Source organism: Rhinoderma darwinii, chromosome 13 (assembly GCF_050947455.1).
Source record: "Rhinoderma darwinii isolate aRhiDar2 chromosome 13, aRhiDar2.hap1, whole genome shotgun sequence".
Lineage (NCBI taxonomy): Eukaryota > Metazoa > Chordata > Amphibia > Anura > Rhinodermatidae > Rhinoderma > Rhinoderma darwinii.
The window spans coordinates 24113573-24125841 of record NC_134699.1 but is presented as its reverse complement, the minus strand read 5'-3'; the positions used below and the strand labels follow the sequence as shown (position 1 = coordinate 24125841).

Sequence of the window (12269 nt, the reverse complement as noted above, 5' to 3'; positions counted from 1 at the left end):
AATGTGCGGTGGGCACAGATTACACATTGTACTGTTTGATTTTGCAGGTAAAACTGCAGTTTAAACCACGCGGCCATTAACATTGACTAGCGGCCACCTGTTTTTGCTGGTAAAACTGCGGTATCTCCTGCAATATTGTGCGACCATTAACCATTTGTAATCCGCGGCCAGCACACGTGGTTTGCGTGTCCTCATTCTCAATGTTCAGTGACCTGAAGGCATTTGCCTGATCTCTTATATTATGGTTTCAGCGCTGGCAGGACTTGAACGTGGTCAGCAGTTTGCTTAAATTGTTCTTCAGGAAGCTGCCGGAACCCCTCTTCACAGACGGTGAGTAGGACAGATCTTGTGCCCTATGATCAGAAATACTTACTGACTAGACCCGTGTTACACCCTACACATAATGATCACAGACTATAGAATCCCCAAGACGTAATAATGATCAATGTTTTGGGGCTTGTTCAGACTGTGCACTAGATTACACATACAGGGAACTTCCCTATACTTTACCTCCAGTCTTGTGAAGCTCTTCATATAAGATGTTCGTGAATTGCCTGATTTTTAGTTAATATATCTGCGCATGATTCATAGACTCCAATATTAATATATGTAAATGTGATCTAGAGCGTCGCGTTATTGGGTCATTTCTTCATCTACCGTATGAATCTCTGTCAGACGTCCGTTTACAGTCTCCATTTATTTTCAGACAAATACAATGAATTTATTGAAGCAAATCGTTTAGAGGATTCCAGGGATAGAATGAAAAGACTTCGCAAACTGGTACGTTTTCTAAGATAATTGTTTGTGAATGACTTCCAGGGTATGGGATCTACATAAAACATTAAGGAACTACATTGCGTTCACATATCTGCTGGTTGTTATTGGAAACAGTCAACAAGCTGGCAGTCAGACACATTCCTAACAGTTTAGTGGAGCTCCTACAATGTAGTTCGTCTTTCCCACATCAGTATACAGTGCCTGGTATAAAGACTACGCTTCTAGTAATGCAAATCACCAAGACGAGCTCCGTGCAGACAGGAAGAATGCCGCTGTGGACCGTTATACAGGCTGTAAATTAGGATCGGTATAAGATAAATAATGCAATGTATTTACAAAGCTGCTCAACTTTTTATGTAGATTGTATCTGTAGGTAAACTGTAAAATGGTAGTCAAAAGTAAACATACTGTTGAAAAAGTAACTAAACTTTAAAAAAAACTTCTGACATGTCACAGTGACATCTGAGAAGTTTTGATCGGTGGGATCAGAGCACTGAGACCTCCACCGATCGCTAAAACGAAACGGCAGAAGTGCTTGGTGAGCGCTGTGCCGCTTTGTTTCTGATCGGCTTTCCTCGTAAAGCCGAGCGAGTGTACGGGCTCATTGACTTTCTATTGAACCCGTACACCTATCCGAGGAAAGCCAATCAGAAAAAGCGGCACAGCGCTCATCTGAGCACTTCTGCTGCTTCGTTTTAGCGATCGTAGGGGTCTCAGTGCTCGGACCTCCACCGATCAAAACTTTAAAAATGTCACAATGACATGTTAAAAGTTTTTTAGGTTTCAGTGGATGCTTTATTATAGCAGCAAAGCTATAACTAATCTAGACTAAGGCCAGTTTCAGATGGGGCTCTGAGTTTGGTTCAATAGAACCACAAGGGGCTCTCGGCTTTGCCGCCATATTACGGCCTAACTTGTAAATGGATGACGATTGTTCTACTTTTGGTTTAATTGAGGAATCTAATTTCTTTACTTTTACTCTAGATTAAAGAACTCCCTTCATACTATTACGAAACGTTGCGCTTCTTGGTTCGTCACCTGAAAACAGTGGCTGATCACTCAGAGAAAAACAAGGTGAGGGGGGGGGGCTGCTTGAGACTCATGTACTGAATGATAACGAATATATATATAGGAGATCAGGATTCCTGCACAGTCTGATACAGATGTCCACAAATAATGATCACAGACGTTACAGTCAAAACAGATTGTAAGGATCGATTGGCTCAAAGAGCAAGCGATCAAAGAACCTGCTACATTGGGGGTGCGGCCCTGTGCCATGCAGCACACTTCTGCAGCTCTGCCACAGCTTTTACGGGCACCATTAGGCCAGATAGTGGTCATCTGAACAATTTTCTGTCTGCAGCTATTGCCCGTTTCCCCCATTAATTTGCATGTGTGACTGGGCCTAACATACTGGTTATGTAGTAGAACTTGAGTGATAACCATCTGCCAGACGCTGCCCGCTTTCCTTATTTCCAGGGTAAATTAGACACTTTAAAATGCAACCTCTCGGGGGTGACGGTGCGGTCTAATAACTATGATTATGGCATTTCACAATGTCCCTTCATTTCTCTACCTCTTGGCTTATTCTGTTGCTCAGATAATATAGTCAAGGACAAAATTAACCCTTTGATGACTGGGGGTGGTTTGGACCTTCGTGCCTAGAGCAACATTTCACCTTTTGGAATACTGCGTTCTAAAAGGCGAGGAGAAGTTTGCTTGTTTCTCAGAAACAAAAATTTTTGGGGTAGACTTTTTTTTTAGGTCTTTAACCCCTTCCCGCTCCTTGACGTACTATTACGTCATGGCAGCTGTATCGTTCGCGCTCCATGCCGTAATAGTACGTCTCGGGAGTAACGGCCGTTTCGGCCGTCCTCCCGACACATACAGGAGCTGTGACGCTGCTGTCTTGTTCAGCAGCTGTCACAGCTCCTACAGCGGGGACCGATCGCTGTGTCCCCGCTGATTAACCCCTTAAAAGCCGCGTTCTATAGAGATCGCGGCTTTTTAGGGGTTAAGCTGCCATCGCCGGCCTGCTACGCGATAGCGGCCGGCGATGGTGACTATGGCAACCGGACTCCAAACAATGGCGTCCGGCTATGCCATAGACGGAAGCCTAGTGGGTCCTGACAACGTCAGGACCCACTAAGCTTGCTGTCAGTGAGTAGCTGACAGTTCTAATACACTGCACTACGCATGTAGTGCAGTGTATTAGAATAGCGATCAGAGCCTTCTGCCCTCATGTCCCCTAGTGGGACAAAGTAATAAAGTGAAAAAAAAGTTACAAAAAGATGTGTAAAAATTAGAAAATAAAAGATTTAAAAGTAATAAAAGTAAAAATCCCACCTTTTCCCTTATCAGTCCTTTATTATTAATAAAAATATATAAACAAACAAATAAACTATACATGATTGGTATCGCCGCGTCCGTAACGGCCTGAACTACAAAATTATTTCATTATTTATCCCGCACGGTGAACGACGTAAAATAAAATAATAATAAACCGTACCACAATCACAATTCTTTGGTCACTTCACCTCCCAAAAAATGGAATAAAAAGAGATCAAAAAGTCGCATGTACCTAAAAATGGTACTGATCGAAACTACAGTTCGTTACGCAAAAAATAAGTCCTCGCACGACTTTATTGATTGAAAAATAAAAACGTTATGGCTCTTAGAATAAGGTAACACAAAAAGTGAATGATTGTTTACAAAACGTATTTTATTGTGCAAACGCCATAAGACATAAAAAAAAACTATAAACATCTGGTATCGCCGTAATCGTATCGCCCCGCAGAATAAAGTGAATATGTCATTTATAGCGCACGGTGAACGCTGTAAAAAAAAAACGAAAAAAAAACAATAGTAGAATTGCTGTTTTTTAGTCACCACGCCACCTAAAAATAGAATAAAAACTGATCAAAAAGCTGCATGCACCCCAAGAAAACTACAATGGATTCCTCAAGGGGTCTAGTTTCCAAATTGGGGTCACTTTTGGGGGGTTCCCAATGTTTTGGCACCACAAGACCTCTTCAAACCGGACATGGTGCCTAATAAAAAAGAGGCCTCAAAATCCACTGGGTGCTCCTTTGCTTCGGAGGCCGGTGCTTCAGTCCATTACCGCCCGAGGGCCACATGTGGGATATTTCTCAAAACTGCAGAATCTGGGCAATACGTATTAAGTTGCGTTTCTGTGATAAATCCTTTTGTGTTCTAAAAAAAATGGTATAAAGAGGATTTTCTGACAAAAAAAAAATGTAAATTTCACCTCTACTTTGCTCTAAATTTTTGTGAAACACCTAAAGGGTTCATAAACTTTCTACATGCTGTTGTGAATACTTTGAGGGGTCTAGTTTCTAAAATGGGGTATTTGATAGGGGTTTCTAATATATGGGCCCCTCAAAGCAACTTCAGAACTGAACTGGAACCTAAAAAAATAAATAAATGAGGCAATACTTCGCTTCTTACATTATACTGATAATGAGCCGTGCCCACCCCGAGATTACCCCAGTTTTGACCGTTTGTCTAAATGGAGACCCCTATTAGACCGTTCCAGTGCCCGGTTTTCCCAAGGATACACCCCCGAGAAGTGTATTTCTATTGATGAGTCCCTGGTACATTTTAAAGGGAGGGTTCAATTCCGCGAGTACCTGCCGGGTAAGAGGGCAAGGTATGGCGTGAAGATGTATAAGCTGTGAGAGTGCATCAGGGTATACCTACAGGTTTAGGATATATGAAGGAAAGGCCACCCCCAAACCAGACTGCATCCTGGACTACAATAGGTACATGGGAGGGATGGACTTGTAAGATCAAGTCCTGAAGCCCTACAGCGCCATGCGGTGTGGTATAAGAAGCTGGCCGGGAACATCATATAGATGGCTTTGTACAATGCGTACGTGCTACGTCGATGTGCAGGCCAGAGGGGAACTTTCCTGGAATTTCAAGAGGTGATTATCAAGAACCTAATCTTTAGGGACCAAGAAGGGGGGGCACCCAGTACTTCTGGAAGCGAGCCCACACGCATCGTACCAGGGCAACACTTTCCAGGGGAAGTTCCCCAAACTGGCAAGAAGGGAAAAAGTCAAAAGAGGTGCAAAGTCTGCTATAAGAGGGGGATAAGGGAGGACACAATATATCAATGTGACACGTGTCCCGAATAACCAGAGCTCTGTATGAAAGTGTTTTAAAATTTATCATACATCCCTTGGTTTATAATTTACCCCAATTTTACTTACCCTGATGCACTCCGCACAGCTTATCCCCCCTCGTCTTTCCCCTCTGGGCCCTGCTGTGTGTCCAGGCAGCTGATAACAGCCACATGTAGGGTATTGCCATACCCGGGAGAACCCACATTACAGTTTATGGGGTGTAGGTCTCCGGTCAAAATGGTCACTACACCTCTAGATGAATGCCTTAAGGGTGTAGTTTTTAAAACGGGGTCACTTCTTGCGGGTTTCAACTGTACTGGTACCTCAGGGGCTTCTGCATACATGACTTCGCACTAGAAAATCCCGAGTAGGCCAAATGGTGGTCCTTTCCTTCTGAGCCCTCCCATGGGCCCAAACGGCAGTTTATCACAACAAATGGGGTATTGCCGCACTCAGGACAAATTGCGCAACAGAATGGGGTATTTTGTTTCTTGTGAAAATAAGAAATTTTCAGCCAAAACTACATATTATTTGACAAAAATAATTTTGTTTTCATTCCCAGCCCAATTCAAATAAGTTCTGTGAAGAAACTATGGGGTCTAAATGGTCACATTACCCATAAATGAATTCCTTGAGGGGTGTAGTTTCCAAAATGGGGTCACTTCTGGTGGGTTTCCATTGCTTTGATACCTCTGGGGCTCTGCAAATGTGACATGGCACCCGAAAACCAATCCAACAAAATCTGTACTCCAAAGAACACACAGCGCTCCTTCCCTTCTGAGGCCTCCCATGGGCCCAAACGGCAGTTTATCACCACAAATGGGGTATTGCCGCACTCAGGACAAATTGGGCAACAAAATTGAGTATTTTATTTCTTGTGAAAATAAGAATTTTTGAGCTAAAATGACATATTATTGGAAAAAATATATTTTTTTTAAATTCCCAGCCCAATTCAAATAAGTTCTGTGAAGAAACTATGGGGTCTAAATGGTCACATTACCCATAAATGAATTCCTTGAGGGGTGTAGTTTCCAAAATGGGGTCACTTCTGGCGGGTTTCCATTGCTTTGATACCTCTGGGGCTCTGCAAATGCGACATGGCACACGAAAACCAAACCAGCAAAATCTGTACTCCAAAGAACACACAGCGCTCCTTCCCTTCTGAGGCCTCCCATGGGCCCAAACGGCAGTTTATTGCCACAAATGGGGTATTGATGCACTCAGGAGAAATTGGGCAACAAAATTGAGTATTTTGTTCCCTGTGAAAATAAGAAATTTTGGTAAAAAATTACATCTTATTGGAAAAAATGACATTTTTTTAATGTCACAGCCCAATTGAAATAGGTGCTGTGAAAAAACTGTGCGGTCAAAATGCTAACAACAACCATAAATGAATTCCTTGAGGGGTGTAGTTTCCAAAATGGGGTCACTTTTGGTGGGTTTCCATTGCTTTGATACCTCTGAGGCTCTGCAAATGCGACATGGCACCCGAAAACCAATCCAACAAAATCTGGACTCCAACAAACATATAGCGCTCCTTTCCTTCTGAGCCCTCCCATGGGCCCAAACGGCAATTTATCACCACAAATGGGGTACTGCCACACTAAGGACAAATTGGGCAACAAAATGGGGTATTTTGTTCCCTGTGAAAATAAGAAATTTTGATCACAAATGACATTTTATTGGAAAAAATGACATTTTTTTCATTTCAGAGCCCAATTCAAATACGTGCTGTGAAAAAAATGTGCGGTCAAAATGGTAACAACAACCCTAAATGAATTCCTTGAGGGGTGTAGTTTACAAAATGGGGTCACTATTGGGGGATTCCTACTGTTTTGACACCTCAACACCTCTTCAAACCTGGCATGCTGCCTAAAATATATTCTAATAAAAAAGAGGACTCAAAATGCACTAGGTGCTTCTTTGCTTCTAGGGCTTGTCTTTTAGTCCACGAGCGCAGTAGGGCCACATGTGGGACATTTCTAAAAACTGCAGAATCTGGAAAATACATATTTAGTAGTGTTTCTCTGGTAAAACCTTCTGTGTTACAGAAAAAAAAATGAATAAAATTGAAATTCAGCAAGAAAAATGAAATTTGCAAATTTCACCTCCACTTTGCTTTAATTCCTGTGAAATGCCTGAAGGGTTAAAAAACTTTATAACTGCTGTTTTGAATACTTTGAGGGGTCTAATTTTTAAAATGGGGTGTTTTATCAGGGTTTCTAATACATAGGCCCCACAAAGCCACTTCAGAACTCAAGAGGTACCTTAAAAAAAAGGCTTTTGAAATTTTCTTAAAAATATGAGAAATTGCTGTTTATGTTCTAAGCCTTGTAACGTCCAAGAAAAATAAAAGAATGTTCAAAAAACGATGCCAATCTAAAGTAGACATATGGGAAATGTGAACTAGTAACTATTTTGGGTGGTATAACCGTCTGTTTTACAAGCAGATGCATTTAAATTCTGAAAAATGCAATTTTTTCAAAATTTTCTCTAAATTTTGCAATTTTTCACCAATAAACACTGAATATATCGACCAAATTTTACCACGAACATGAAGCCCAATGTGTCACGAGAAAACAATCTCAGAATCGCTTGGGTAGGTTTAAGCATTCCGACGTTATTACCACATAAAGTGAAATATGTCAGATTTGAAAAATGGGCTCTGAGCCTTAAGGCCAAAACTAGGCTGCGTCCTTAAGGGGTTAAAAAAAAAAAATACAGTTTCTCCTCATTTTTTCATGCTTTGTTGTTAGGTAGATAGGATTAATTTTAGGATAAATATATTTCTCACTAAACTATTATTCTCCCGCACATAATGTCGTCAAACATCTACGTTGTGTAACGCATGACGTCGCTATAGCGCCGAGAACAAAGACCCTATTTTAGCTGTAAATGTATGTCCCTCACTTCGTATTAGGTACGGCATTTGTATATGGATAATAATCATCCAGGTACAGAAAGGGCTGGGGAAGAACAGACTCAAATTGGTGGGCAGGGATAATTATCTTTTTATATTTAACGTAACTTAGGCCTCATGCACACGACCGTATTTTTTCCCACCCGTAAATACTGGCGTAAATACGGGTCCGGTGTCACACGTATTCGACCCGTTTTGCACCAGTATTTACGGACCCGTGCCCGTAAATATGGGTCCGGTGTCACCCGTATTCCACCCGTATTTACGGGCACGTTTTTGGCTGCAAAATAGCACTGCACTAATCGGCAGCCCCTTCTTTCTATCAGTGCAGGATAGAGAGAAGGGACAGCCCTTTCTGTAATAAAAGTTAAAGAAATTCATACTTACCCGGCCGTTGCCTTGGTGACGCGTCCCTCTCTTCACATCCAGCCCGACCTCCCTGGATGACGCGGCAGTCCATGTGACCGCTGCAGCCTGTGATTGACCTGTGATTGGCTGCAGCGGTCACATGGGCAGAAACGTCATCCAGGGATGTCGGGCCGGATGTCGAGAGGGACGCGTCACCAAGGCAACGGCCGGGAGACTGGACTGGAGGAAGCAGGAAGTTCTCGGTAAGTATGAACGTCTTTTGTTTTGTTTTTTTACAGGTTGCTCTATATTCTGATCGGAATTCACTGTCCAGGGTGCTGAAAGAGTTACTGCCGATCAGTTAACTCTTTAAGCACCCTGGACAGTGACTATTTACTGACGTCGCCTAGCAACGCTGCCGTAATGACGGGTGCACACATGTAGCCACCCGTCATTACGAGAGCTCCATAGACTTCTATGGACTGTCCGTGCCGTTATTACGGCCTGAAATAGGACATGTTCTATCTTTTTCAACGGCACGGGCACCTTCCCGTAAGAAAACGGGAAGGCACCCGTCGCCAATAGAAGTCTATGAGCCCGTTATTACTTTTACGATCGTGTGCATGAGGCCTCACATTCAGTCTTGACTGGAATGTAGTAATAACTGACGCCCGTGCAAAACCCATTCGTTTAATTGTTTAAAATGGGTGCATGTGGGTTTGGAGAGGTGTACACATTTTTGGGAGGAAGGGGCTTTTAATCTTTTTTTTTTTTTTTTTTTAGAGTCAATTTCTATTGTTTTACCCTGGGGGCACGGGTTAGCAGGGAACACATAAGACTTCGTTCTGCGCTAGGGCTCTGTTCCGGCGTACCGTCTGAGCTTTCCGTTGGAACGGAGCCCTGACAGACACAAACAGAAACCATAGGTTTCAATAACCATTGATTTTAATGGTGGCGGATCAGGTGCCAATGGTTTTCGTTTGTCTCCGTTGTGCAAGGGTTCTGTCGTTTTGACGGAATCAATAGTGTAGTCGACTAGTCGGAATGGAGCCCTAGCGCAGACGTGAACGAAGCCTAATCCATTTGTTCCCGGCTGTCTATAAAGATCACTGATAACAGCCCAATAAATCTATGTATACAGATCACTGATCACAGTGACAAGCAGATTGTGTCTTCTCTGCTTCACTCCAATCCCTCTCTGCACAGGAAATACCTGTGATGTCATTAGCAGCCGCCTGTATGCAGAAACAGCCGCTTTTGTATTCGGGAACGCAGTACATAAATACATAATCGGTAGCAGCTGCACAAGTCTCTCTGGTAGTTTGCTACAATGTATTAGTCTGGAGTTCAGGCTCTTCACCTCACAGAGCATTGCCTAGACTGGATACAATTGGTATCCACTTCTCAACTGAGAGCAGGACTAGGTCTGTACCGGTTTGAAGCTTCTGAATGTAAACAAGTGTTCTCATTCACTTACAGCAAGCAAATATCTTGAAAATGGCAAAGAATTTAAACTCAAAGTATAACACAAAGTTTTAGAACCTTTCCATATACATTGTTTAAAGGGTTGTCCCAGAATCTACAACTGTCACCTGCTTGACCTTGAGGACGACATTGAATAAAGCGGCGGTTGAGCATGCGCCCGCCACCCCAAAGTCTACGGGAATGACAGAAGAAGGCGAGTACAGCTCTCAGCTGTTTCCGTCAGTCTCATAGACATTGAATAAAGTGGCGGACGCATGCTCGACCGCCGCTCCCGTTAAGCTCCTCCTCACTGTGGGTGATGGGGAGCGGGGGGGTTTAGGACCACTGTTCTTGCAATTGTTGGGGGTCCTAGCGATCAGGCCATTATCATCTATCCTGTGGATAGGTGATCATGGTTGATTCTGGGAATACACCTTTAATCTTTATTTATTTAAAACCGGAAAGCCTGTTTGATAGCTGCCACAATGGTTATATATAACCTTAAACCTTCTCTTGTACTCTGCAGATGGAGCCCAGAAATCTGGCCTTGGTCTTTGGTCCTACGCTTGTTCGCACCTCTGAGGATAACATGACAGACATGGTGACACACATGCCGGACCGCTACAAGATAGTCGAAACGCTAATCCAACATGTAGGTAGAGAACACATTTGCAATCCCTTGCCCCATATTTTTGCCATGGTCAGATATGTTTGGTTAAAGAAAAGAACAAAGAGAAAAGCTAAAAAAACAAAAAAAAAAACACAGCTTGGATAGAGGATCGGACCTACTGATATCTATAGAGTAGAACCACACTTGGCCGTATAATAACTTCATCTAATATTACAAGAGTAGCGTCCAGTGGTCCAGGGCTGTTTCGTATACGGATTTGTGTATTTTATGGAATATATCTTTGTGTACTTGAAATAAATGTCACCTAATAAATCTGACGGAAAATTTTAAGAAAAAACTATGCAATATGGATGTTGGGGAGATGTAAAATAAAAATCGATGGTACCCCCAGTGTATTTATTGAGGTATAAAGTGCATAGTAGTGAAGTTATAGGAATATTAGGAATCAAGTTCTATGGCCGGAGAACATCATCAGGCCTAGAAATTCCATGGCTCCATTTTGTCACATGCCGTGTATCGAGATGCCTTGTAGAGTAATACATATATGCGCCTGCTGCTCGGACTCCACTATGTAGTTTACCCTTTTCCTCTCTCTTTTCCAGTGTGACTGGTTCTTTAGTGATGAGCATGAAAAAGCTGAAAAGGTAAGTACACTTCATGTTGAGATAACGGCTTTTACATAAGAGCCGACAACTCTGGAGTCCATGCGCCAAGATCAGCGGTTTGCGACTGGCAATACATTTGGTACATGTGGTATAAGATGCACCCATTATGTAATACATTGACGGACCGGGTCTGGGTCTGCCAGAGCAACAGCATCCTCCCCCTTATGACATCCATATGCCCGAATAGTCACTTGTAAAAGGGTTGTCAAGATGCGACGACCGCTTTAATAACGGTATTACGTCTTCTCTTAGTTTGTTTTTGTGTCTTGACCGTTTTTAGGGTTTGCACCCATTTTTTCTGCTCACTTTGAGGAAAAAGATTTTATGATTTGCAGGTTATTCATAACTAATGCCTGACAAATGCAAGTGGGTACATAACTTTACTTCTATGTCTAGGCCTGTACTCACGTTTTGCCTCTCTCCGTCCATGTTTTTTATTGTAGACTCCGGTGGATGAGTCCGATGCGCAGTCTGTACCAAATATCGAACATCTTCTGCCAAACATTGGACGGACAATAGCACCAGGAGACACCTCAGGTAACTCCTACAGTCAGCATTGCCTGGAAAGAATAGTGGGAAAACACAATAGTCTTAGAATATTTCCTTAATCTGCAGCAATATTAACCATTTGTCATCATAATGTTCAATGTCCAGATATTGCGCTCACGGTCTATTACACACGTGACACTGTGGAAGTTGTAGCAATGTTTACTAGTCACATCACACTTGACAGTCTTCTTATGGCCTGATCCACCCTGGCATGTTGTGTCTTGAAATAATTCCCAGCCTTTTTTCCTCTCCTTCTCCCAATATCTGTCCCTTCTCCTCCTCTCTCAGCGGATCTTCAGCAGCCGTGAACGGGTATGGTTGGTTTCTGCTGCTTTCCCTCCTAATCACTTGGATGGTTGCAAGAGAGATGCCCCCTATATTATATATAAAATGTAGTATTGTACAGATGATGGAGACAGGTGGTAGTGAAGCACGGGCAGACGCTTACCTGTCTCCACCGGGGACCATGTCACTGAGAATTGCCCAAAAGATAAATCACTGTCATTTACTGCGGAGTGGCAGCGGAGGATTTACTGTTCATCATCTCTCTTGTCTCCACCCATTGGCCAGGGATTTAACACATCTTACGGCTGTTACTGTGTGGCGTTGTGTCACGCTAATGTCTGCTGCTCTCACATACTTACAGAGCGGCCCCAGCAAGGTGTCTGCAGGCTCCTCCATGTTTAGGACATTGCGTCTCCTGAATATGCACTTCATTGCAACCATCATTTATTTTCTCACCTTGAATTCGTTTTCCTTTTACACCC

General features: G+C 42.8%; 1 protein-coding gene across 4 annotated transcripts in view; it reads left to right on the top strand.

The window, feature by feature from the left end:
- Positions 1-12269, top strand: part of ARHGAP23 (Rho GTPase activating protein 23) — a 77652-nt gene that overhangs the window by 55444 nt on the left and 9939 nt on the right. For 3 of the 4 annotated variants that reach the window (XM_075845818.1, XM_075845817.1, XM_075845816.1), the window contains exons 17-22: positions 252-330; positions 707-780; positions 1762-1851; positions 10184-10309; positions 10891-10932; positions 11397-11490. In XM_075845818.1, coding sequence (XP_075701933.1) covers positions 252-330; positions 707-780; positions 1762-1851; positions 10184-10309; positions 10891-10932; positions 11397-11490 — 505 coding nt within the window. Of the gene's footprint in view, positions 1-251; positions 331-706; positions 781-1761; positions 1852-10183; positions 10310-10890; positions 10933-11396; positions 11491-11790; positions 11815-12269 lie in introns of all 4 variants that reach the window. The other variant, XM_075845819.1, reaches the window with a different exon arrangement.